General features: G+C 42.3%; 2 protein-coding genes across 2 annotated transcripts in view; one reads left to right on the plus strand and one right to left on the minus strand.

Moving 5' to 3' along the window:
* Positions 1-25,769, plus strand: part of PDZD7 (PDZ domain containing 7) — a 790,250-nt gene that overhangs the window by 180,646 nt on the left and 583,835 nt on the right. The window lies entirely within an intron of this gene.
* LOC144753501 (G2/M phase-specific E3 ubiquitin-protein ligase-like) overlaps positions 13,615-25,769 on the minus strand; it is a 43,416-nt gene continuing 31,261 nt past the window's right edge. Inside the window, exons 4-9 of the mRNA XM_078641168.1 lie at positions 24,564-24,784; positions 22,925-23,026; positions 22,525-22,838; positions 18,987-19,168; positions 17,861-18,033; positions 13,615-13,837 (exon numbers count right to left, since the gene is read on the minus strand). Of these exons, the coding sequence (XP_078497294.1) occupies positions 13,615-13,837; positions 17,861-18,033; positions 18,987-19,168; positions 22,525-22,838; positions 22,925-23,026; positions 24,564-24,784 (1,215 nt within the window). The remainder of the gene's footprint in view (positions 13,838-17,860; positions 18,034-18,986; positions 19,169-22,524; positions 22,839-22,924; positions 23,027-24,563; positions 24,785-25,769) is intronic.

Raw genomic sequence — 25,769 nt, forward strand, 5'->3', positions numbered from 1 at the left:
TGGCTTTTTCAGGATCAGGCGGTGGCGGGACGACCGTTACAGGAAGTCCCGTTCCTGCGCAGCCGACATCGCCCCCCCAACCTTTATGCATCTTACATCACTAGAGTGCCTCTGGAGGTATGGGACCAGACTAGCGTCAGGCACAAATTGACAACCTTCCCGTCACCCATGACGCCTCAGCTGGAAAATCCGGACTTCGGGCCCGGCAGGGATATACGGGCATTTGCTCGGTGCCGTCCGGCAGGTTGTCGGTGCTTATTCCATATGTACTCTGCTGAGGGTGTGTCATCTTTTGAGCGCTTACGTCAGGAGCAGGGTCTACCAGAGTCAGAGCGCCTACGATATCTTCAGGTGCGTCATTGGGTGCTTAGTCCCCAGGTTCGGGAGAGGGTCGACCGGAAGATTAGCCGGTACGAATATTGGCTCATTACGCGGACGACGGACAAGCGGCTCATTTCGGATCTTTATCGCATGCTCTTAGAGAGATACTCTCGGGTATATAACGTGGGGAGGGCACGCTGGGAGAGGGAACTGGGGAGGGCTCTGAGCAATAAGGATTGGGAAGATATTTATTATCGAGCTCGTCATTCTGCCTACCACATGGGACTAACAGATACTTTCACTAAAGTGGTGTCCTACTGGTACTACACGCCGGAACGGCTACACGAGATGGATCGTACCAGAGATGCATCCTGCTGGCGGGGCTGCGGCGAGATAGGCACACTGACTCACCATCTGTGGGACTGCACACACATACAGGGGTACTGGAAGTTGGTCCTTGATGAGATTGATATGATACCCACTTCGAAACAGAACTTCCGAGATATATTCTTCTGGGGCTCCCCAATGCTATCACTTTCCCTTTGAGAGCGAGAAGAGGCCGTCTGATCACAATTGCACTGGGCTCCGCCATCCAAAACATTTTGGCCCTTTGGCGCACATCGCAGGTCCCATCTTTTCAGGGATGGCTAGGCCGCTTTTGGTCAGTTTTGGGGATGGAAAAACTTTCCTTGGTCCAAGCAGGTGAAGGGGCCAGGTATGCGGAGCTATGGAAACCGTTCTTGTCTCTGTTGGCCACGGAATTCAGAGAAGTGACATGCCCCCTGTCGTCGCCTGATGTCTGATTTGTTGTTGGGAGAATGAGTGAGTGCTGGGTATGGAGTGTTGGACCTGGAACAGGGGAGGAGGGTGGGTAGGTCAAGGGGTAGTTGGGGTTCCGGGGGGTGGGGGGTGTTCCCTTATATGGCTCTCTCGCTTTTGACTCTGGAGCAGATGCTGCTGCGCTTTGTTCAGGGGTCTGGCTGGGTGTATACACCCTTTGGGACAATTCGATTCAATGTTACCACCCTGAATCTGAGTCCAATTGCTTACGTTGTATATGCTGCTTGTCTTTTGCATTGTCTGAGAGTCTTTTGTTCAATAAAAACATTTAATACTAAAATGACTGTGACACACATGAAATGAATGTGACATACAGCAATGAATACAAGCCATGTTCAAATGAATATGACACATGTTCAAATGAATATAAGATAAATTGAAATAAATATGACTAGGGTCAAAATGAATATAACTAACACTGAACTTAATATGACATATGTTCACATGAATACAAGATACATTGAAATAATTATGACTAGTGTCAAAATGAATATAACTAACACTGACTGAATAGGACACATGTTAATATAAATATGATTGCAGTTGAAATGAATTTGGTGCACATTAAAATGAATATGGCCCACACTGAAATGAATATGAGAAGCTTTAAACTGAATACAACATCCATTGGAATCGATATGGCACATATTAAATTAAATGTGACACTTTTTCAAATGATTGTGATGCATATGAAATGAATGCCAGACAATCAGCAATGGATACAAGCCATGTTCAAATGAATATGGCACATGCTTCAATAAATGTAAGATAAGTTGAAATAAATATGACTAGTGTCACAATGAACATGACCTACACTGAACTAAATATGACATATGGTCATATGAAGATGATTGCAGTTGAAATTAATTTGACACACCTTAAAATGAATATGGCCCACACGTAAATAAACATAAGAAGCTTTGAATTAAATACAACATCCGTTAAAATGAATATTGCACATTTTGAAATGATTCTGACACATGTTACAACATACATGACATATGTTGACACAAGTAACATATTCATTGGATTTGAATGTACATACGTTCAAAGGAATATGGCAACTGAGATATTAAGGACCTGATTACAAGTTTGGCAGTCTCGTAGCTCGTCGCCACACTGCGAGACTGCCAAACCCGTAGTCAGATCATCCGCTGGATTTCGAGTTAATACAGGTTGGGCGGTCCCACAGGAGTGCGTGTCCAAGGCACTTAGGTGTGCCTAAGACATGCACCGCTGTGAGACCAGTGCAGCACGGTCCTGCATGGGGAAAAATGCACAATGGACAGAATGCTGCACAATGTGAAACATTCACCCCAGTACAGAGATCTGGGCCTAAATCCATCGTGTGTTTGCTCCCCATGCCAATCCAGTTCAGACCCAGCCATATGCAAATCAGTCTTAACCCTGTTCTCCATGGGAACAGTCCAGCCCGAAACGCCAGCCACGTCTTCCCTTTACTGGAAACAAGCATCGTGGGGTATCACTTCTCATCAGCCAGGTTAGCTTGACTCCAGTGGCATGAAGAGCATGGGTGACAAATGCAAAGAGAACAATTGATGGACAGAATGATATACAATGTCAAACATTCACCCCAGTACAGAGATCTGGGCCTAAATCCATCGTTTTTTTTGCTCCCCATGCCATTCCAGTTCAGACCCAGCCATATGCAAATCAGTCTTGACCATGTTCCCCATGGTACAGGAACAGGGTCAACACTGATTTGCATATGGCTGGGTCTAAACTGGGGTGGCATGGTGAGCAAAAGATTGATGGATTTAACCCAGATGTCTTGACTGGGGGTAAATGTATAGCGCCTTTCTCAGAAAAATGCCAGACTTGCGAAAGGATGCCAGGCAGTCTGAATCTGCTGCTCTTGCCTTTTGCGACCTGTTAGAGGGACCTTAGGAGTTTGGACCCCCTTCCTCTTGAAACCCAAGGACTGAAAGGTCTCCAAAGATCATGAGGCTGATTCCCTGGGCAGGTCCAGGAACCTAAAAAAGCTGAAAAGTGCGTTCCAATGAAGAATGCCAGTTGACCATTGGCAACTGGACAAAGATTGAACTTTGCTGTTTCCCTCTGCCAGACACCCTGAAGGGCAGAATTATCATTATTTCATGCCGCACAGTGCAGCAAGCCACCTTGCTGAGCTATGCTGCGTGAAAGAGAAAGGTCAGAATTGCACCTTATTTAACACGAAGTGGCGCATTCCTGTCTGTTGTTTGCGCTGGCGCACTATGTGCTGCCCAGCTCTAACGCAGACACCCTTGCACCGTGGTGCAAGGGTGCTTTCCTTACAGACAGGACTGTTTTTGTGCATGAAACCTTACTGCACTAAAACAATCCCCTGAGGCATTTTCCTCTTTCTATGTGTGCTGCAGAACATATAGAAAAAGGAGAAATAGAGGTATTTTTCCTCCTTACGCTTTACCCAGGGAGGCTTAGCATTTTGAGTAATTCCCAGGTCTGACAGTAATTTTGGAATGAGCCAAAATCCATGGGTGAATGCGTGGGAACACCCACCCTTCACCCATTAAATGCCTCCTTGGGGCAGTGTAACGCACCACAGCAATTTACTCTAGACTTATCAAGCCATGCAGGGCTACGTAAGGTGATCTTGCGTGACTTGATAAATCTGACTTAGTGGTTGTGTCGCAAAGGCGATGCAACTCATTGGTAAATCTGTCTCAGAGAGTCTAAAACTACTTCATCTGACATCCTATGGACATTATTAGTGTCCTCCTGTGGTTGTTCTGACACCACAAGAACTTTGGGACCTTTGCTCCACAGTTTAAAGAGACCAATGGCAAAAAGTATTTGATTGCCAGTTACCAGAGTCAGATTGAAATTCCTCAGAAAAACGATAACTTTTGATTTGGACATTATTTCAAACTTCCCTACTTCCTGTCCCTAGTGGGGCCAATCTGCTTGGTGTATACAACTTGGTGAGGCGGCACTGATGTCAAAATGTACAACTCTTTTATCTGATGAAATCCCACTCCCTTTTGAGGCAATGCCCTCATGTGAGGGCCTTTGGTTGTCAATAATTGGTATATCTCTCTCGCTCTCTGTGGGTATAATGTTTTGTGCATCAGGTAGGATCAGGACGGAAAAGACTACTTTAGTATTCATAGTTCTGAATATTTCCCTTTTGCATTTAGACATTAACACAGTCACAATGAATCAGAAGTACTTCCATATTTCTTCCATTTCCCATATTACGTATGCAGTGAGTCTGTAGCTAGCATGGCTAGGTTCTTCAGTTTCCACTTGGTAGTCACCATCACCACATAGGCTAGCTATGCCAGTGATTGGAATGATGTTGTTCTGAATTTGGGGCACTGTAATTCTTGTATGGTCATAAGGTCATGGTTTTTACTGATGCCGGCATTGTAAGAAGGACCAGGCTTTTATTCCATAGATGATTAAGCCAAAAGAGGACAAAGGGATAAGGGAATATAATCTTTTTCTTATGCTTCAATGAGAACAGAAACAGAAATTAGACCAAATTCTTCCCACATGTTCACATATAGAAAAAGAAAAATGCCTTTGTGATGTGTATTATTTGTAGAATATTGCACATAAACATTCCTGCCTGTAATGCAGGTACCCTGTTAGCTGATGCAAGGGTGCCTGCATTGTTGCTAAGCAGCAACAAGTGTGAAAGCGCTGGAAGACAGCTGAAGAGTGCCATATATGTGAAATATGGCCCTTCTGAGCTCTATCCCATTCACGTAATGCACCACAGAAACTTGCCTTGCTGCACTGCGTCACATGAATTCATACTAAATTTCCCCCTAGACCTGATGCTGCTGATCTTGTAGCACAGCTGTGTCTTCTCCTTTTCAACCCTGGATTGTGGGGTTTGATGATGTCTGGAAGGTGCACCCTTGCACCTAGATCCACGTTGGGCCCCATGACATTTTTGTTATCAATCTACTTGCAAGGGTACTGTTGCCAAGTCATTCTGTGCCCTGGGCACCCACCAACTTTTTGCTGTATGGTACTGGTGGTAACTGACTCTGACTGACCCTGGGATCTGCCTAACCAGGCCCAGGGCCAGGGCTACGCTGAAAGAGACACATTAGAATACAGTTAAAACACCTGCATACACTAGGGTACACAGTGGTATGATGGGGTACCCATGTGATTTGCATGACCCACACTATAAGCCGCTAGTATATAACAGGGCAGGGGATTTAAACTACCTAGAAGCCCACAGTATCCTGGGGCATGGCAGTTTGGATGCCAGCTGATTTTTCTGCACTTGCATATGTGAATTGCTGAAGCATGAGGGCAGTTTAAAAACAGCCCTAGGTGCCAGGACTGCTGTTAAAACGTAAATTGTGCCCAAACTCGACTTTTGGGTTTGAGGCACTTAAAAATGGTTTACCTACAATGTTTGGGCATATTAGGTACCCCCAGGGTCTCCCCTAGGTGTCCCAGGAGTGGGGGGTCCGGTATTTATAAGGTACGCCCTTATAAAATATGTTTCATATGCCCTGTGTTAATTGAAATTTCACATTTCACTCCCCACATTGTGGGAAAGTGCTGCTCAAATTTTGACTTTAATGCTAGGAGCACTGTGGATGGAGAATCTGCAATATTTCTAGATTCAGAACCCCTAAAGTCTCCCCTAGTTGCACATGGGGTGGGGTTCCTGTAGAAATTAGGGAAATATGTATATTCAATGTTTTTTGTAAGCCCTTGTGTTAGGAAACTGGCCCAGGTAATTTTCTCCATTGCAAATCCCCTGGCCCATAGATTAACATTGCAAGACGTTATTAAAGAATAACTCCTTATAGGAAGGGAATAAAACTACCATTCAAAGACTTCCCAGAATGGTATTAATAAATCCAACAATATAATATTGTTGAATTCCTCCTAAAATGTACATCCAAGAAGTTAGAAGACGTTCTTGTTTGTAGGTCCAAATTCAGCCTTCCAGTGGTCTGCCCTGATTGGTCAGAGTTAAGTGGATTAGCCAGGCTGCCTTGAAGAGGTGATAAAGAGCCCCTGCGGTTAACCAGCTCTGCTGGCAGGTCAGTGTGCTGTTCCATAGGAATGCCAGGCCAGGGGGTGGAGTCGTAAACTAAGTTCTTCAAAGAAGAGAGCAGAGACCATGGTCCTTTAAAGCTCTGAACTTACTACTTCAGGCAGATGGTAGGATTAAGGAAGGTATGAGATGCAGTGGGGAGAGTCTAAGTAAATTAGCCATCCTCGGGATGTGTTTAGCCAGCTCTTACCTCCTTGCTGGAAAATCAGCCATTATGGATTTGGAAGAATGATGCACTCTGGGACAAAATAATGCCACTCTACAGGATGTGGTCATAACTTTAAGGAGTTACCCTGCTCCCAATGGTCAGAAGTGAATTCCTGCCTGATCCAGAGAACTTGGAATAAGTATCTGAGAGGGGCAGAGCCTCTCAGATTTGCTGCTTGAAACTTACTGAAGCAAGAAGTTGCCTAGCTGAAAAAGATTGTTGTGCAAAGACTTCGAAGGCCTGACCTATGAGGACTGCACCATGTGAAACTACAGCCCTGTGGATTACCTTGCTGAAAGAGGACTAAAGAGTTGACTCCCTGAAGGCTACAGGTTAAAAGAGCTCATCTGGAACATCACCAACTAAATCTGCACCGTGGAGAAACACCAGTGGATGTGTAAGGGTTTTGTACCAGTGGATTGTGGGAGCTGAAGTCCTCAACTTTCAAGGACCATCTTGGAGCTTCCAGACTCTTGGAGTGAGTTTGAGACACTTTGGGATCCCTCAAGGAACTTCAGGAAGAAGTTCAAAAGTTTGGAGAACTTTGGAGCAACTTTGAAAAAAAGCTCCATAGAGGGACCGACTCAAACTGACCAGCCAGGCCGCCTGCCTTAAACCGCGAGACGGCCAAGCCAACCAGGTTCGTCCCGCTAAAAGCTCCATCGCACCAACTTGCAGAGATTGACCGGAACTAGAAGAAATATGAAGCCGGCAAACCCTCACCAGATCTGGCTACATGAGGAGCATCGAGAGACCCCACGAGAAAGTCCACTTGTAGAAAACGTGACCCGGAGCAACCGCGAACGGCAAGCCGCCCAGGGCTCCATCGCAGTCAGCCTGGATTCCTAGGTTGACCCGCTGAAGCGATCTTGAAAAATGTTCTACGTCCGCTCCAAAGAAGTTGACCGGGACCTCATCTCAAGTCAATCTGGCGAACCCTCACTTTATCCAGACTAGCTGGGAGCTTTGAGGGACCTCGCGAGAAAAAGCTCCCTAAAAGTTTCTAACTCCGAAGGTAGAAACTGAAACCGGGACCTGGCGCAAGCTGTAGCCGCCCAGGGCTCCATCGTGGTCAGCCTGAAACTTTGACTTTGCCGCGATCTATCGTCAGCAGGTATCACAATATGATGCTATAAACTTCTAAGTGCTATATTTTATTCAATCTTTGAAAATTCATATCTCCGGTTCCCTACATTTAATTTTTGTGTTTTTTGTGTCATTTTAAAGATACAAGTATTAACTATTTTAATAAATTGGTGTTGGATTTTTATTATGTGTTGTTTCGAAATTGTGTTTTAAATGCTTTACATACCTGTCTTTGAAGTTAAGCCTGTCTGCTCGCAGCCACGTTACCCAGGGTTGAGCATAGGAATAATTTTGTAAGACCTATGCTGAGTCCTACCATGTGTTAGCGGTCTTATTGCAACTGGCAGACCTACATTTTCCCTACCAATAATCCACTTTCCAACAGGCACACAGCCTACAGCTTAGCTGAAGGCAATTTATTTGTTAGGTTTTTCAGACAATTTCGAGGGGAGCCCTTAGGAGAATCCTGTTCCTTTAGCATCCAGCACTGAATTTAACATGTAGTATCTTTGTGCCAGCTTCCATGGTGGTGTTGTTTGTATTATGTATGCTTAGGCTACCTCCTCCATTCAGTCCTGTGCCTTACAGAGCCTTGACCCCTTTGATGTGTCTACTTCCCGCCCTTCTTGCGTACTTTCATGTACCATTTCTCCTTAGATCCCATTCCAACCTGGATCTATTCCCTGCATATAGTCCTTTAGCTTCCCATGTGTACTCCTTCCTGGTGTTGTCGCCTCATCCCACCTCAACAGGGTTTGAACTGTAGTGTACTTCTCTTTCTGGCTTACTCTTAATATTGTGTAATTTCTTTCTTCTACTCCCCTGTACATATTTGGAGTATCCCATGCAATCAGTTGTATTCCTTTCCTTCTTCATACTTTGGTGGTGCCATTTTCTGCCCTGTATCTCCTTGTGCTTTGTTCTTACTTTGCTTTTTGTGACTGGGCTCCTAGACACACTCATGCTTCCTACCTTTTTTTGCACAATAATGCATTTTTCCTCACTTGGTCCCATTGAGATCTTACTTCCATATCTATCTCCCCCGTGCCACACTCCTCTTCCTGTACAATTTGTCTACCTGGTCCCTCTAACCATTGCAGTCTGTTTCTCACAAGAAGTTACTTACATTTGGTAATACCTTATCTGGTATAGACTCTACTTAGCTGAAGATTCCTAACCATAGAATATTACCTGGGAGTCAGACTAGATCCAGAAGATTTCAAGCAGTACCCTTGCACACTGGTAGGTGGCCTCATGGGGTTGCTTCTTGCCCCATACATAGCTGTTACTTGTGCAGAGCACTATCCCTCTTGAGATGGTCCATTTCTGCACAACCTTCCCTTTCTTAGCACCTTTGTACCCCACAAAGAGTTTATCGTCCACCTGGAAATCTTTTGTGCGATAAAGTTAGAAACAACAACTTTCTTTTTGGGTCCAGACAATGGAGTCACTCCTCCTCCTTTGAAGTGTGAGGCGGAGAAAAAAAGTTAGGCCGTGTGACGCTCTGGCCTAAATGAAAGGAGTCACAACTTTCGGGAGTAAGTAGGCATGTGTCCGGAGTACGAGATTGTCCAGATAAAAGATGGTGTAGGGAGAGTTTACATAGAGTGGCTGCAATTCGCTGACCATTCTGGCCGATGTAATGGGCACTAAAAAAGCAGTCTTGATGGTTCATCAATGGCCAGAGCCATTATGCAAAGGCTCAAAGTATGCACGCAATAAGACACAATGAAGCAAGCTGAATGGCCTGGGAGGAAATGTATGTTGCAAACCTTTGAGGAACCTAGCCACAAAAGGTGTCTTGAACAAAGAAGATTGTCTGCCAACCACAACATGGCTGAAATGGCCTGAAAGTAACTGTGCCAAGAGCAGGGCCCGGCAGGGCCAAGAATAGACCAAACAGGAGAACCTGAGAAAGGGGAGCACTTAGAGGACTAATGTTCCTAGATAAACACCATGCAACAAATTTATCCCAGTGGGCTGGCGTATACCCACTTGGAGGAGGTACGCCTGGCTGCCAGAATAACATCACATACTTTGTGAGGAAGTTTGAAAACTGTCAGCTGTTAAAGCTCAATCTTCAAACCTAAAGGTGAAGGGTGTGCAGGTTCGAGTGTAGGACCCTCCCGTTGCTGCAACAGAAGATTTTCTCGATGATGCAGCCTGATCAGGGGACCGATAATTCAAGTCCAGATGCAGGTTCATAGAAAGCCGAAGGCCTGTGTCTTCACTGGAGTCCGTACTCCTCCAAGTACAGTGGCGGAGGCCTCGGCTGCTACCTGCTGTGTCCTCAGCCCAAATGTTGGAACCCCCTATCTGCATGTCAGCTCTCGGAAGAGAGAGCAGCATGTCATAGGAACTGACATGTGTGGCAGGGCTTTCTTTTCTGATGACGCATGCATGTTACTCAGTAGAGTGTGGACCTGCTCGGCTTACGATCTAGAAAAACTAATGCTTTGAATGGTGATAATACTCAACAGAGTGTGCAAGATGGTTATATTATTTTTCAGGCAGTTAGGCTTTACGTAGACCAACAAACAGCAACGCAGCATATGAAACTTCCATTCAGCTGTCCAAAGAGCAACGTGTTAGAAGCAGCATTACAAGGTCATTCAACCCATGAAAGAGCATCTTAACCCCTTCGACGCTGATGACGAGCTGGCCTCGTCATGAGGTAGCCTCCTCGCACGCTCATGACGAGCCCAGCTCGTCACGTAACATGCGTTTTTAAAAAACTCAGCGTACGGGCGGAATTCCGCCCGCACGCATGCGGTTAAGAGGCATTTTTCGATACATTTCCTTACCGTTCATATATGCTTCTAACTGAGGCATTGTTTGTTCTGTGATACAGATACGTCAGACTTATAAACTTCCACAAACATTTCCAAAGAGAATTATTGATGAGAAAGTTGTAAACAGACCTACAAGTGCAAGCTTCAAATGTATTCAGTGGTACGATATGAATTGGCGTAAAATATTTAGGGACACTACTACTCACACACCAATATAATAATTGTAAAGCTGCTAATATTTTCCATTTAGGCTGTAGGTATGGTTTAAGCAAATTCATTACCAATAGTATGAAAGTGCAATAAAAAATATGTTTTTAGTTTTTCTAATGTTCTTTTTATTTGATAGTTTGAGTGCTGGGATTCTTATTATATATTTGCCATATTCTGATGAACAAGGTTTTTATGTGCAGATTGTCCATATTGTCTATTCTGTTAAAAAAACAGCAATAGTTGTGATGTTGACTGCTTTCAGGTTCCAGGTTGAGGCTCCACACATCTACAAAGACTCCTTTCAGATAAGAGCTTCTCTGAAAGCACTCTAGGACTCATAAAAGTCAGGATCAAGATGAACATAACTAATTGCAGAGAAGAGTGAGATACGCCTGCCTTTTTTCCTATTCTCTGAAGGTAGTGTAGGAATCAAGGAATCAAGTTTCCCTTGGAGTTATGTGAATCTTTGTGGATGTGCCCTGCAATTTGGGGGTTCACAACACAGTGCAGTCAGTCCCTGCTGACCACTCGTGGTCCAAAAGACACACAATTGATGGGCGGAATGCAGAACAAATCAAAACATTCACCCCCAGTCAGGGGATCTAGGTTAAATCCATCATCCCTTTGCTCACCATGCCACCCCAGTTTAGACCTGGCCATATGCAAATCAGTCTTAACCCTGTGCCTCATGGGAACAGTCCATCCCGAACTCCCAAGCCAGGTCCTCCCTGGACCGGAAACAAGCATCCTAGGACCTGTATCGGGGTTACATGGGTCCAGTGCTCTCCATGCCACTGGAGTCAAGCCATCCTGACTGATGAGGGTTGAATGCCCGAAATCAGTCCTAGGATGCTTGTTTCCAGTCCAGGGAGCACCTGGCCTGGCAGTTTGGGCTGGACTCTTCCCATTGGGCGCAGGGTCAAGACTGATTTGCATATGGCTATGTCCAAACTGGAATGGCATGGTGAGCACAAAAAAAAGATGGAGTTAGGCCCAGAGCTCTGTACTGAGGTGAATGGATGACATTGTTCTGCATTCTGTCCATCAATTGTTCTTTATGCATCTGCCCACTTGTGGTGAGCTGAACCAATTTAACTCGGGTGGGAATTGTCACACGGGTCTGCTTGAGACAGTTCATAATGATAATCAGTACCTGACCCCTGTTACTGACACTAGAGAGCTCGAACCCAGAAGGATGGAAACACCTGGGAGAGGAGGACTAGGGCACAAGGCACAGTAGCTCAGTAAAGTAATTGTAGCTATAACCTGTTCTGTGAAGCATTACATTTACATTTGTATAAAGTTATTTTTCATAAGCAAAGTAAAGCTATGGGTTAGATGATCAGTTACTGCTTTGAAGGCCAATAGATGACTTTCGAGTTTACATACCCTCACACTACCTCACTGAGAAGCCTGGAACTGCTTGCCATTGCTACAACTAAGAGTGGAGTGTTAAAGAGATTGTACATAGCCTAGTTTGCACAACCAAAGGTTCACTGTAGCCTTTTACATCAGAGGTAAATTACCACAGGCCTCAGGCCCAGTAGCCCCTGCTTGCCCAGTAGCCACCCAAACAGGGTCTAACACAAGACACACTAAAAACATGAAATCGAGAACTCCATCAATCTGAAGAACTTCTATTTATTGACAACCAATGTAGTTTTATTGGTGAAGATAGTTTAGAAAAAAACTTTATTAATCAAAGCAAAAACAAACATTGACAAAGTTTCAGGAAAAATATTTTTTTCAATAAATTTTCTAATTTGCCATGATGAAGACAGGAAGGGAAAGAAATGTGCTATTATCAAGGCACAGAGACCTGCCCTGTGGCTATGAGGTGATTTCACAGAAGTCCAATGCCCTTGCATTTCGTATGCTGCCACAAGACTCTCACCTTCCCCGAAAACAGCATGATCAATCCTTTGTATCCATAACTACTTTGTCATATATGTATACCTTATACCCCTCATTTCAATGTGATCATTAGGCTCGTCCAAATCCTGGAGAATTCAGTATCCCAAAGTTCATGTTTTTTTTAAATTCTTCATAGGATATTGAAAGGGGGAGGTGCAACACATTTTCACAGGTGTTTACCTCTGGAAACATAGACATTTCGACTTGGCCATCGCATGCATGCATAAAGTCTATTGATGGCTGAGGGTTAGAGCCAAGTGGTTGAACTGTGTTAGCGCCAGTCACAAAACACAGAATGTCCTTTAATTTGGCTTCACATGCAAGCTCTAAAAGAAAAAAGAAATACGAGTCAAACTAGTAAAATTGTGATTACTGCAACGATTGTGATTTTTTTATTTCATCTGCTAAATGAATACTTCAGTAATGGTTGATATGTGAATAATAAAACCCCTGCTGATTTGCTGTGCTTCATTTCATAAAAAACTCCTCAAATCAAGATGATCTGTTGTTAACAACAGATAACACTTTGAGATCTGGTGTGAGAATATGTTACCATTTCCACAATCCTGCTCGCCTCACTCTCCCTTTAATAGAAGTCTTCCCATTGTTCAACATGGAGTAAGCATAGGTATTCCATGCTGCTAGACCTGCATCTGACACTCTCGGAGTCTTCACACACACAAACCACTGTTTATATAAACAACTGCGACAAGCCAATAACCTTATCTTAAAGGCTTTGGGCTGGAGGTAGCTGCAATCTCCCCTGTGAAAAGGCTTTACTCTGTCAGAGACCCACACAGCAGACCCAACCATGCTCTATATTGATTTGTATTACTTTTCCTTGATGCAGTACATGAAGCATCATTCTAATGGGGTAGCTAACATTTTACTGCCAGGACACTACAATTAAGCTTGAACAACATTAATAATAGACATATTATACAAAATGAAGATTGAAATAAAGCAGGTATAGACTTTACAATTTTGGATGCATTATCCTTTTGTTCTTATTATAGATTTTACTCTGTACCAATAAAACGGGTTGGTCTGTTCCTCCTTAACTCTCTTTCTCTACAATATCTTTCGGAAGTCTTTGACACGCATGTTTGCCATAATAGGCTGGTTTAAATTATAGTTTCAACAGATGTGTCTCATCAATAGTTGAGCTGTAACATAATGAAAGAATTTCACTTGCCTTCACTATCTTGGAGGTAATCTCTCCAGTAACCAATGATATGTTCTTCCTGTAACCGGTGGTTACTGCCAGATGAACTGAATTGAATGTTAAACATTCCATTTATGATATCAGTGGTGATTGCGTGTTCCACCCAAATGAATGCCTCTTCAAAAAGTTGTTTATGAATTTCCATGGCCTGAAGTACTCCCAGAGTTTTTAACCCCTCCTTTAATCTGCAATAAAGAATAAAGAATACCTAATCATAAATAGTCAAACTATTGGTCAAATTATAATGTAAAAGTTATTATAAAATTAAGGTATGTCTATGACACATCTAAAAATCCTTCAGTGCCCTATGTTCGAGCTTCAGTCTAAATGGAAATATTTGAAGCTAGCTGTTGGAGACCACTGACAAAGGCAAATTCTCTTTCTCCTGTGGTCTTGTGATGATTTCCTAGCAGCAAAGTAGCACATGACCTGCAACTTTAAAAAAAAAAAAGTAACCAAACCCAGCATGCACATTAGTAGAGGACAAACTGTTGATTTTCAGATCTTTTTGGCAGCAATTTTCGACTTCAAACTGTGGACCCTTTGGAGTGTGTGAATAGGACCTTAGAAACTGTGCTTGGACTTTTAGCAAGGCTTGGCCAACCCTGCATAATACATTGTTATTTTATGCATTAGATGAAAAGACCACCTGGTTTTCAGTCGTAAAATGTTGAATCATCTTGTATTGATTCAGTATTTTTGAAGTGACGCCTATAATACACTCCTTCCAAATATCAAATTTGTATGTAGGCACAAACCCATTTTTGAAATTTTTATAGACTGTTTTAATGCCTGGCCTTCGTTCTGCTGACAAGTGATAGTTAGTCACCCTGTCTACTGCTGGAAGGAGGACAAGTAGAAAATACCTCAGATGCAGGCTGCCTATGTCCGACCCGGTAAGATGGCGCCCTGTGGCTGAGTAATGTAGAGGGCTCTCTGAGGCAGTCTGCAGGGGAGAGCCTGTTGATCATTAAAGGCGCTTGGTGGATTGAGGGGACAGATATTTAGCATGGCTGGGATCAGCAGTGACCCGAATTGGCTGAGCAAAGATATTGTGATGAGGCAAGGCAGCATGGCACAGTGATTGCCCTGAATTAAATCTACAAATGTGTGCCTGCCTGATTCTCCCCTGTAAACAGAACGTACACATTTTAATGAGGATATCAGCTTCTGGTGCTGGAGCAAGAGTTTCCCCGTAAACACAAGTGCAGACTGGGGTCCGTTTTGTACACTGAACTCCCTGAGATTGCCGGACCGACAGGGGATAGCTAATCAGTGGAGAGTTAACACAGCGGTATTCGAATATAGAACCTCTTGCAAATAAGGAGCTTAAATTGCACAAGGCCCCTGGGCCAACTGCATTACAAGTGATTTCTTTAAGACACACCCACCGGTGTTGGTACCAGACTTCACAACCTTATTTAATAGTAACCCGCAAAATAGCAAACTTTCAATAACGAGTGAAGCCCTACTTACAGTAACACCTAAACCAAAGAAATCTCACCAGCTCTGCTTCCTACAGACCGACACCCTTGTTAAATCTTGATGTTAAATTTTGCTCTGGAATTCCAGCAGTAAAGCTGAATAGATCTGTTTCACAGCACAGTCAGGATTTGTCTAATTAAGAGACATATGATAACAGCTGGTGGAAAAGGTCAACATAAATAAGATCCTCGTCATATAGTGGCCTTGGACACGAGAAAGCTTTCGACTGGGTGGGCTGGGTCTTCCTCATGAGGACTATAGAGAGGTTTGATCACAGATTTATAGCATTGGTTTGGCTGAATTGCAATAATCCTATGTCCCAAATCCTAGTGAATTGCAGAAGAAAGAGAGGGTACCAATGGGTCGAGACAAGGAAGGGCTACCCACTCTCACTGCTTCTTTATGCTCCAAGCATAGAACCCTGTGAAGCACATTAGGGCCGACAAGGAGGTCGGAAGCATAACCTTTGGGCAGGAGATTCATAAAGCATTCTTGTTCGCTGATGATGTCCTCTAATCATTTACTGATCCCTCAAGATTTTCCCCTTGAATTCAACACCTTCTTACTCGCTTTGAGGGAGTATAAGGCTTCATTGTAAACACAGCAAAGTCAAGCATTTTCAGGCTTACAGTATCTTGGGGCAAGGTTGAGTAACTAGCACTAAACACCCAGTACCAATGGACAAATAAGGCAGGCACATACCTGGGTGTTATATTAACTCCTAAGATTGAGGACCTTTACAAAGCTAACTTTCCACCACTTCTTCAGGTTATATGAGAGGACTGTCGGAGGTGGTCCTCTCTGTACCTATCTTCATTGTGGAGGCTCAATTCCATTAAGATAAACTTAGTTCCTCTAGTTCTCTATCTTTTCGAGGCACATGCTATAATGGTCTACAGGAAACTGTTGGCATCCCTTAATCAGTTGAACAGTTGTTTTATTGGGCAGGCAGAGAGGGCTACACTCTCTGATAAACAGGCATAAATATACATGACTACCAAACCATGGGGGGCGACTTGCCCTACCCGGACTTGCCCTTATACCACAGAGTAGCCCAAATGAGTCCGATAGTAAAGTGGTTGCTCTGACAAACACAGATGCAGAGAAGCATTGGCCACATATGGAAAGGGTGGTGATAGGATGCTACATTTGGGACCTATTCCGGAAGTCAAAATCTGAATGCATACTTAAGCAACCCCCACAAAGGCAACTTTCATAGTCTAGACATGGTTATTAAGAAATCTGCATTGACATCATTCCCCTCTCCACCCACGCCATTGATTTGAATACATCATTTAAACCTGCAATAGATCCAGGTCCCATTATTAACCTGTAGGAGGAAGGAGCTGCCATACTATCTGTTAGGTTTCAGGGAAAATAGATACTTTTACTGTTGGAGCCTGCAATAGTAAATTTCTTGTAAATGTATAAGATGCACTCAATGATCTAATTGGTCTCTCCAACCCTGAACAAATAAGCAGCTTCCAGAGATTTAAAGATCTCCTTTCAGTTGAGATGTTTGTGCAGGAGGGCCTAGGGTTAGGTTCACCTTTCTAAATAATATGCTACTCACCTCGGTCCCAACTCATACTCTGCAAGAATTTTAAGATAACATTGAGGGCCTTAGTTAGATGGTACTGCACCGGTCTACGCAATGGTGCAATTCCCAAAAAATCTTGCACACGCTAGCAGGAAGGAAAGCTCATTATCAGGTGATATTTGATTGAGATCTATATCCTACTCAGTTTGAAAAATAGGGCAACACTCTTTGTTGGCAGTTTGTGGATTATTATGAGGCTTTAAACACATATGGTGGTAAAGTACTCATGTCCCCCTTTTCTGGAAATCATTACAGAATTTAAAGTGATACTTGGATATACCAGATCTTGCTTTGTTGGGACTATGCTGTAACTTGTTAAAATATCAAACAATTGCTTATCAATTGAATATGTGGAATAGTTTGGGGTCAGATAAAACAAGGCGACGGATCGGAATGAAGTTGACCCTCCACCAGTGTTAATGTGATATCTCAGACTATTCGGACAACTGTGAGACTGTTCAATGTCCTGGTGGATACATTTAGAAACGTTTAGGAAATGTGTGGCCTGCTAATCAAGTTTTTATTCACAGGGCTGCCATTACTTTTCTATCCCATACACATGCAAGCCCTGAATCTGTTAAATTTTTAGAACTCCTTTTGGGATGCCAAGACTTGAATATGAGAAGTCCAATACCTCTGATGCTCTGCTTTGTATGCTGATGCCCATTGTGACTATGAAAAGAACGTAGTTGTTGCATAATTTATTTTGTAATTTCTATTAGGGGAAGTTGGGGAGGTGGGAAGGCCTTTCTTTTTTTATTTCTTACTGTTTGTTTTCTTTATTTTGATTTGTGCTGCGTGGGCTGAACATATGGGATTGTTCGGATTCCTGTAATTTTGGTTAGCCTCCTATTTGTGCCCTCTGGAGGAAGGACTGCACAAGTTGTATTGTAAAATGCCAATAAAAAACTGAAACAAAGTAAATGTAAAATATATTTGAAACCCATGATGTGCTTGATTTCACAATCTGTGTTTGGGACATTTCTGACAGTGTGAATATGTATGATGCCATTAGGATGGACAGTGATTTATGGTAATTACTTTTTAAAAACTGGACATGCATGTATTGCAAAGTCAAAATGATATTGTTTTATAATGCATATACATATAAATATCACAGTACCTAACTAGTGAAGGAACAGTCCTCCCCACAATGTACCAATTGATGATATCTTCCAATAGTTCTTTTTTGTCATTCAGAGATTTTAATGGACGGAAGCAACCTGCCACACTTAGAATTGTGCTGTGTTTTTGAATCAATCCTTGAAGAGTTTCAAGAGACGAAGCATCCTCAATCTATGGAAAAATTAAGATTGTTATATTTTGATTAAATAGTAACAAAAAATATGGCCATCTGCTAAATAAACATATTTGTTCAGTAAGTTGAATGTTTACAAAAGTTTAACAGTCAATGGACTAAAACAGTATCAACTGCTACTGTAGTTAATGCTACTGTAGTTTTACACTAGCTACACTCTCTCGCTGAATGGAACACCAACTGGGAAAGAGTGCATGAGAATTACACAAAGATAACTAGCACAATGGCCTAATGTACCTGAATGTGTTTGGCAGTAGGTTTTCTTTTAGTTCAATTGCAAAATTCCACACTGAGTGTATTAATCCAGAATACAGATATATAGGTCCTCTCCTATATCACATTGTTTGCAGAAACATGGTCAGGAAGGCCCCTTCTATTATGTTATTAGTCAGTGTTGAAAACTGTAGCAATTCCAGGGAAGTCTCATGGGGCAACTGCAAGTGATAGATGGTATGACTCTAGTTATGTGCCTGAAACTTTGTCTTCTTGTAATGTGAAGACTCTGACATATCAAGAACATATCACATACTTTTCATTTGGTGGTATCACCAAGAAATATAGATCAACATCGGGTTAACAGTAGGACGTTCTTGATTGATCACTAATGCAAGAATGTGGATTTGTGTATGGCAGTTGAGAGAGTAGCAAATATGTAGAGATTGCTCTGGAAACTTTAAAAAAGTGTGGAGGACCAGGAATAGACATTCAGGATTGACCCAATTCCAAATAGATGAGTGTCATTTCTTTTCATATTCGTTTATAGTACATATGGCAATTATACATGAATCTAAGGTACATGAATAACTATTACCACAAAATTAAACGCACATGATTTGCATGATTTTGACTAATAGACCCACAACTATGTGAAAACAAAATAATAAAATTGATAAAGATTCATCAGCACAAATGTTTACTATCTATTGCTTACCTCTTGCAACATGTCTCGTGTATCCGGATCTACCACATCTACCAAACTGCAATTCGCATTTTTTGCATCAGAAACTAAACATTGATACAAAACAGGCGACACAAAATTTGGAGCAGTCCCCCCGTGAACTAGGGAAACGGCCAGGGCTTGCCCAGCATGGTAATAGTCATCATTTTGCATACCTTAAACAAGAAGAAATAAATTAAATGTATTGCGTTCTGCAAATCCATAAAACATTTATTATATATCTCTGAAACTAAATTTATTGCATAAAATCTAGAAAACATTATCCAAGAATCCACAGCCTGATTCACGAAGGTACACGTGCAGTAAAGTCAAGCATTCAGAGTTTCAGCATTTGTGGTGGAGCATTCACACACGGGGCTTAATCATTGTACTTGGGACATAGTCTCCGTACTCGGTGCAGAATCTCCACACTGCAGTTCAAGACACTCGACTCACAACAGTAACTTTATAAATCAGGACCCTAATAAATTTTTGAGAGAACAAGAGTTTTAGACGGATGGCCTGATTACAAGTTTACCTGTTACTTTAGGCACCTGATAAATAATTTTACCTTAGGGTACATTAAATATTGGTTGTGATAAATAACACTTAATACTAGTTTGTGGAGAATAGCATGCAGATCTTGGTATTTAAAACACCAAAATATGCATGATACAGTAAATACCCTGTTTTTCTCTCCCATTATCTTTCGACAGGTTTTGCATGCTAAAATTTTACGACGGTTGAGTTATTTTTTATATCCAGTAATGATCAAATGCAAGATCCTGAAGAAAGACCGCTCCACCCGCCCCACTCGCCAGCATCCACAAAAGCTCCCTCTGCATGACAACCACTGACTCGGACGATGCCTCGCCCACATGGAACACATCCACTTCCAGACCAACCCCAAAATGACCCTCAGCGGAACCGTCGCCTACAGACTGCCTGGCCCCATGTTCCATTCACCAATGTCATTGCTAACCCCATCACATCACACGCACTCGCCTCCACAGACTACATACTACTTGGAGAACTAAACTTCCACCTGAATAACCACCACAACCCCAACACCACCGCCCTCCTAGAGAACCTCAGCAACATAGGACTGCAGCAACTTATCTCTGCCCCCACTCACACAACAGGACACACACTTGACCCTGTTTTCGCAGGAGGAAATAGCATCTTCCTCTGTCACATCATGGAACTGCTCTGGGCTGACCACCATTGCATCCACTTCTCCTTTAGAAAACGCACCACACACAAGCACACACGTCGCCTCCCATGCACAATCTGGAACAAAATCTCAGAAGAACACATCACCAACGCCTTCACCTGCACTCCAGCCCTAACTACGAACAGATACCAACACTGTGGCAAGCAACCTCCACCAATTGATCGTCAACTGAACCAACACACTCGCTCCCCTCCAGAAGACTACAAGACGGCACAACAAGAAAGCACTCCAAGAATCCAAGCATGCCTGCTGTCGACTGCAAAAGGCATGGAGAAACAGCAAAACTCCGGAAACACGCATCCCCTACAAAACAGCCACCACGGCATACCACCAACTCATCAAATCCACAAATAAGAATTTCCTCAAAGACAGAATACTCTCCAACACCCACAACTCCAAGGACCTCTTCTACATCATACAGGAATTTGACAAACCCAACAGCGAAACAGACGCCCCTCACTCCCAAGACCTCTGCAAAAGACTCAGCTCCTTCTTTCATCTCAAGATCAAGACGTTCTATTACAACTTGGACGGCCAAGACCTCTGCACTGCCTCAACCCCCACCCCAGCAATGTCACCCAACAGACCCCTGCCCGCCACACATCTTACACAGGGCTGCCACAGCCATCGAATACGAGCTACGTTGAACCATCAACTGCTCCATTGTGACCGTCACATTCCCCGACAACTGGAAGCGCACCTAAGTCAACCCCCTCCAAATTAAATCCTCGCAGACCCGGGGGACCACAAGAACTTCAGGCCCATCTTGCTGCTTCCTTTCGCAGCCAAGGTCATCGGAAAGGCCATCAGCACCCAGCTAACATACTTCATTTAAGCCAACAACATCCTAGACATCTCCCATTCCGGATTCTGCAGCAACCACAGCACCAAGACCACCCTCCTCGCCGCCACAGATGATATCCGCGCACTCCTTGACCAAGGCCAAACAGAAGCCCTCATCCTCCTGGACCTATCAGCAGCCTTCGACTCTGTCTCCCACTGCACACTAACCACCAGACTCCACGACGCCAGCATCCAAGGAAAAGCCTTAGACTGGATCCGCTCATTCCTCATGGACAGAACACAGAGAATAAGACTTCTCTCTTTCCTATCACCACCAACAGAGACCAGATGCGGAGTACCTCAAGGATCCGGCCTCAGCCCCACCATGTTCAAAGTCTACATGGCGCCCCTCGCAGGCATCATCCGGAACCATGGGTTCAACATCATCCCTCTACGCATTCGACACCCAACCCATTCTCTCCCTCACCAATGAACCCGACATCACCAGGCACAACTTCCAATAAGGGATGAAAGCTGGCAAAGTTAAATTCCTTGGAGGATGATTGTTGGGGACATGAATTATTAACCCAGATTAAATGTCTCCACCTCGTGCTTATATATGTAGTACCTGTTTAAAAGGTAAAACTCATTCCTGCCCAAAGAGATTCACAACAGGGTGTTTAACCAGGAATATAATATTACATACCATTTTTGGACCTTCCAGATGTTTCTTTCTTTTAGCTGCAACATATTCCGAACTTTACCATAAGTAAGGTGCTGTACCCAAAAAGTTCTGCTTTCTCAAACCTCCTAGAAGATATCTTGATGGGCTCCAGTGGAGGAAAGTGTCTATCCTGAGAACTCGTTTTTTAAGATCTGCATCTACAATGGACTGGAATTTCTATGCACAACAAAAACTCCTACCTTTATGACCCGACCAGTGTCTCAAGTCCCATGTATCAAACTAATTCACGCAGTGGGTTATTGCCTTTGATATATGGGCCTATGTTTCCAAATATGCAGGATGCATCTGTACAGTTTGGGTGATTAACTCATACACACTGCTGCACCAGAGCGTCAACTAAGATTACCTAATGCAGAATCTCTAAAGTTAGCCATTATTTGAAGTACTTGTCAGAGGAATTTTCTCTCAATTGATAACAGTAACTACTGCAGGAAAACCTTAGCCCCTCATTTAATACAAAGCAAACATAAAATATATAATGGAGTACATGCTAGCAAGGTTGTTTTACAGGCTGCAAGGGATATATTCAGTGGGTGGAATTGAAATCAGTCTGCTCTTGCTGCATAAATGAATAGTATAGTTCAGTATTCCTTTCACTATTCCCCTTTTAGTAAAAATTCTTTGAGAATGCCTGATCAGTGGTATCAAACAAACTTTGAAGTCAGTAAGTAATATATTATAAACATTATTTCCACTTTAATTAATTATTCTTTCCCTCCTCTAGAATTTGCGCAGTTTAGAAAGGTTGGAATATAATAAATGTAAGGTACCTTGGGCATCACAACTGAGTGTCTTCCTGTTTTCGGGTCCCTCAAAGAGTTTGGTGTGCTGTAAATGATGCATTAACAATCGCAAAAATTCCCGTGTTGGGCCGCCAAAATCAACAGCTCCTTCAGAGTTACCGGAGGAATCAGTAAACATAACAGATATACGGTTGGTTGCTTTATAGGTTTTGCGAAGGAAGGCACGACGTGCTCCATCCCAAATGTTTCGACGATTTATGTTGAACTTGCATGTCTTTTCAGAGTCAATTTGTAAAGCAAGGTTTGATAGTAGATCCTTCAACGTTATATCATCGCTCTCACTGAAATACAGGAAATAAAGCTAAGCTATCAAATGTATTAGTTAAAAATTAAACGTCTAAATCCGAATTAAAACTTATAAAATGACCTTTCGTGCGCCTCATTTTGTTCAGCAATATCGATATTTGAGGTATCAAACTCTTCATCGTCAGGAATGTGCACATTATCAACCAACAGTTCAGTGTAACATCTAAAACAGTAAGAATATTGTCAACTATTACTATGTTAAAAAAACAATCAAAGTATCATCCTATGCCTTCCTGTTACAAGTCAACTTTATACATGACTTATAGGGCTACATGTATGAAAGTTAGAAATAGCCATTTCCTAATTGCGATTCCCTGTGAATCACAATTAGGAAATCGCTATTCATAATGTATGGACGTCTTTTGAGTTTAATTACTGATTTGTAGTGGGTTGAGGTAGGTCAGAATTTGCAACCCATTAGGAATCATAGCCATCACAGGGATGGTGGCCTGCTGGGGTCAGCAGACAACCATGTCTGTGATTGCATTTAAATAAGGAAACTATTGTTTTTTTCTAAATGCAGACCATTTTCCTTAAAGGAAACCATGATGAGTCTAAAAAAGAAATAAATTAAACTTGATAGTTTCAGTTTTTAAGAGCAGGCCAGTGGCCCCTTGAATATTTGTCAACCATTCTCAGAGGTGAAGTCGTCTCTTGGGGACCTCTTCCCATTTGTGAATGGGTTAGCAATTGGTGGTAAATTGATAATGTTTTTGCCACTGTATTTCAGTCGCAAAACATTGGTACATACCATTCCAATTTTGTGTTAGGAAGGGATGCCCTCCTCGTGCCCTTCCTAATACAGAATCACAGAACCCAAATTAAGATTCCATAAAAGCGTTTTTGCGGACGCAAATGGCCTGATGCTGTGAATTGGGACGTTTGCGACTACATGTACATGTTCCTAGGTTTGGATTACTAACGTTTTACCAAATTAAGCAACAATCATCACTAGAGAACTCATCATGTAACCAACCTGAATATGTTTAATGATTAATTATGCTTAATTGTGTAAGCCAATTACTTTAAACTTGTAGAAATCGCCAGTCTTGTTTTTGCCCTACACATTTATTTAGCATAGAAGTGCAGATTACAATTTCACCATCAATGCATTTTAATAGACAGAAGATGGGTTAGTGGTAGCATATAGTTAAGATCCATACAATATGTAAAACAAGAACAAACTACTAGCGCCATGCCACACACCAAGGGTGTTATAGTTCGGAAGTACATGCCTGTGGTACTCCATATTGACTACTAGGCCCCTGGACATTTGGATTTACATCTTTTAAATTAAGAATGTTGTCATTCTGTCGGCATGCTAAGATGCCATGGCCACCATACTACATTATGCCACACAACTACTGCTTGGGATTGTACATTTTACATTGTTGTATTCCTGCATCATTTAAGTGACTGCTGACATACCATTACCTGCCTTGATATACTGACTATTTTTTCTTTAAAAGTATTTGACCACTTCAGATGCATTGTACATTAACTGCATGATCCAATAGCCTTACATCACGGGAAAGAGCTGGGAAAAAAGTTCTTCATGGTCCTGCATTACTGGGCTGGTCATGACAAAACTTGCAAGAGAATAGCTTTTTTATGATAGCCAAATACTTTCGAAATGATATAACAATATTGAAAAACCAAGTAAATCTCAAATTGAGTATCTGGTTTGAGAAAAGCAGTACCGATAATGGTCATCAAATCCTTCGCTAATGAGAGTGGGAGAGGGCGATATCTGAAATGTATGTTCTTCTGTCGTGTTAGCAGAAATTGGATTTGCTGTAATGTTGCCGATTTTCAATGGATCTGAACTACTCAGGTATTCTGTTTCAGCAAAATTATTGCTTAAAGGTTCTTCACTTTCCAGCCACATCACCATGTCCATTTTTTCCTCTATGCCTTTATCCTATAAAAACATAAATGGCACATCACATGAATCTTGGTGAAGATATACAAGAAATGTTAGTAATCGAACAATTTACAAATAGCCAGTGTGTAGTAACCAGGCATGAACAACTCCTTCAGGACAGCACCTCACAACCATTTCCATTGTTTACCGGCAGCTGACCATACACAAATCCTACTCCTATAAGGTGGTTTAAACTGTCTACCAGATCATCCACAGCACAACTCTATAATTTTCAAATGTAAATTCCGACATTACATATGTAATAGAACACTCAGCTCAAGGCACGTTCCATTTACTGACCATCTTGTACTTACTGGAGACTTGAAAAAATGAGACCACTTCTTTCCTTCACACATAATATATGAAACATAGTCAAATGTAATTTAGGAAGGCAATAATAACCAGACTATTCTGAAACAGATCCCATCCTTTCATTTAAAGTAAAGCCAGCATACCTGCATTCCAAGTAGAATCTGACCCACTCACAAGATATTAGGCATGAACACAGGCAAATGTATTTCTCACTATTCTTTTCTGACCTCCCTGTAAGAGCAACTTCAGAATCAGCATAAGATGGTAAGAATACTTCTCTACAAAGCTCTTGCCATACAGGCTACTAACCTAACCCTTTTGTAGATTTCTGTATTTTACTAAATAACCATACTTGTGTCTATGCGCATTTGTATTTCATTCAACCCTAACTCCATGACTTTGGTCAAATTCCTCTCTGCATCTTATACACACACACACATAAATTAACTCAATCACACACTCTGTATAAGCAATCAATTGTTCACATTTGTTGGCAGTCTCTCCATATAGAGTAAGAGAGAACCGCATAGGATGGTGATCATAGCTATATGAATATAGTTAAATATTGGACTGTGCTGTTTAATGCCCAAATTAAAACAAAGTGGATCATATTGAATTATGTTATAAAGTAAAGTTGTATACTCCGTCCTAAATAAGTGATGTTCCTCTT

Source organism: Lissotriton helveticus, chromosome 5_1 (assembly GCF_964261635.1).
Source record: "Lissotriton helveticus chromosome 5_1, aLisHel1.1, whole genome shotgun sequence".
NCBI classification, from domain to species: Eukaryota; Metazoa; Chordata; class Amphibia; order Caudata; family Salamandridae; genus Lissotriton; species Lissotriton helveticus.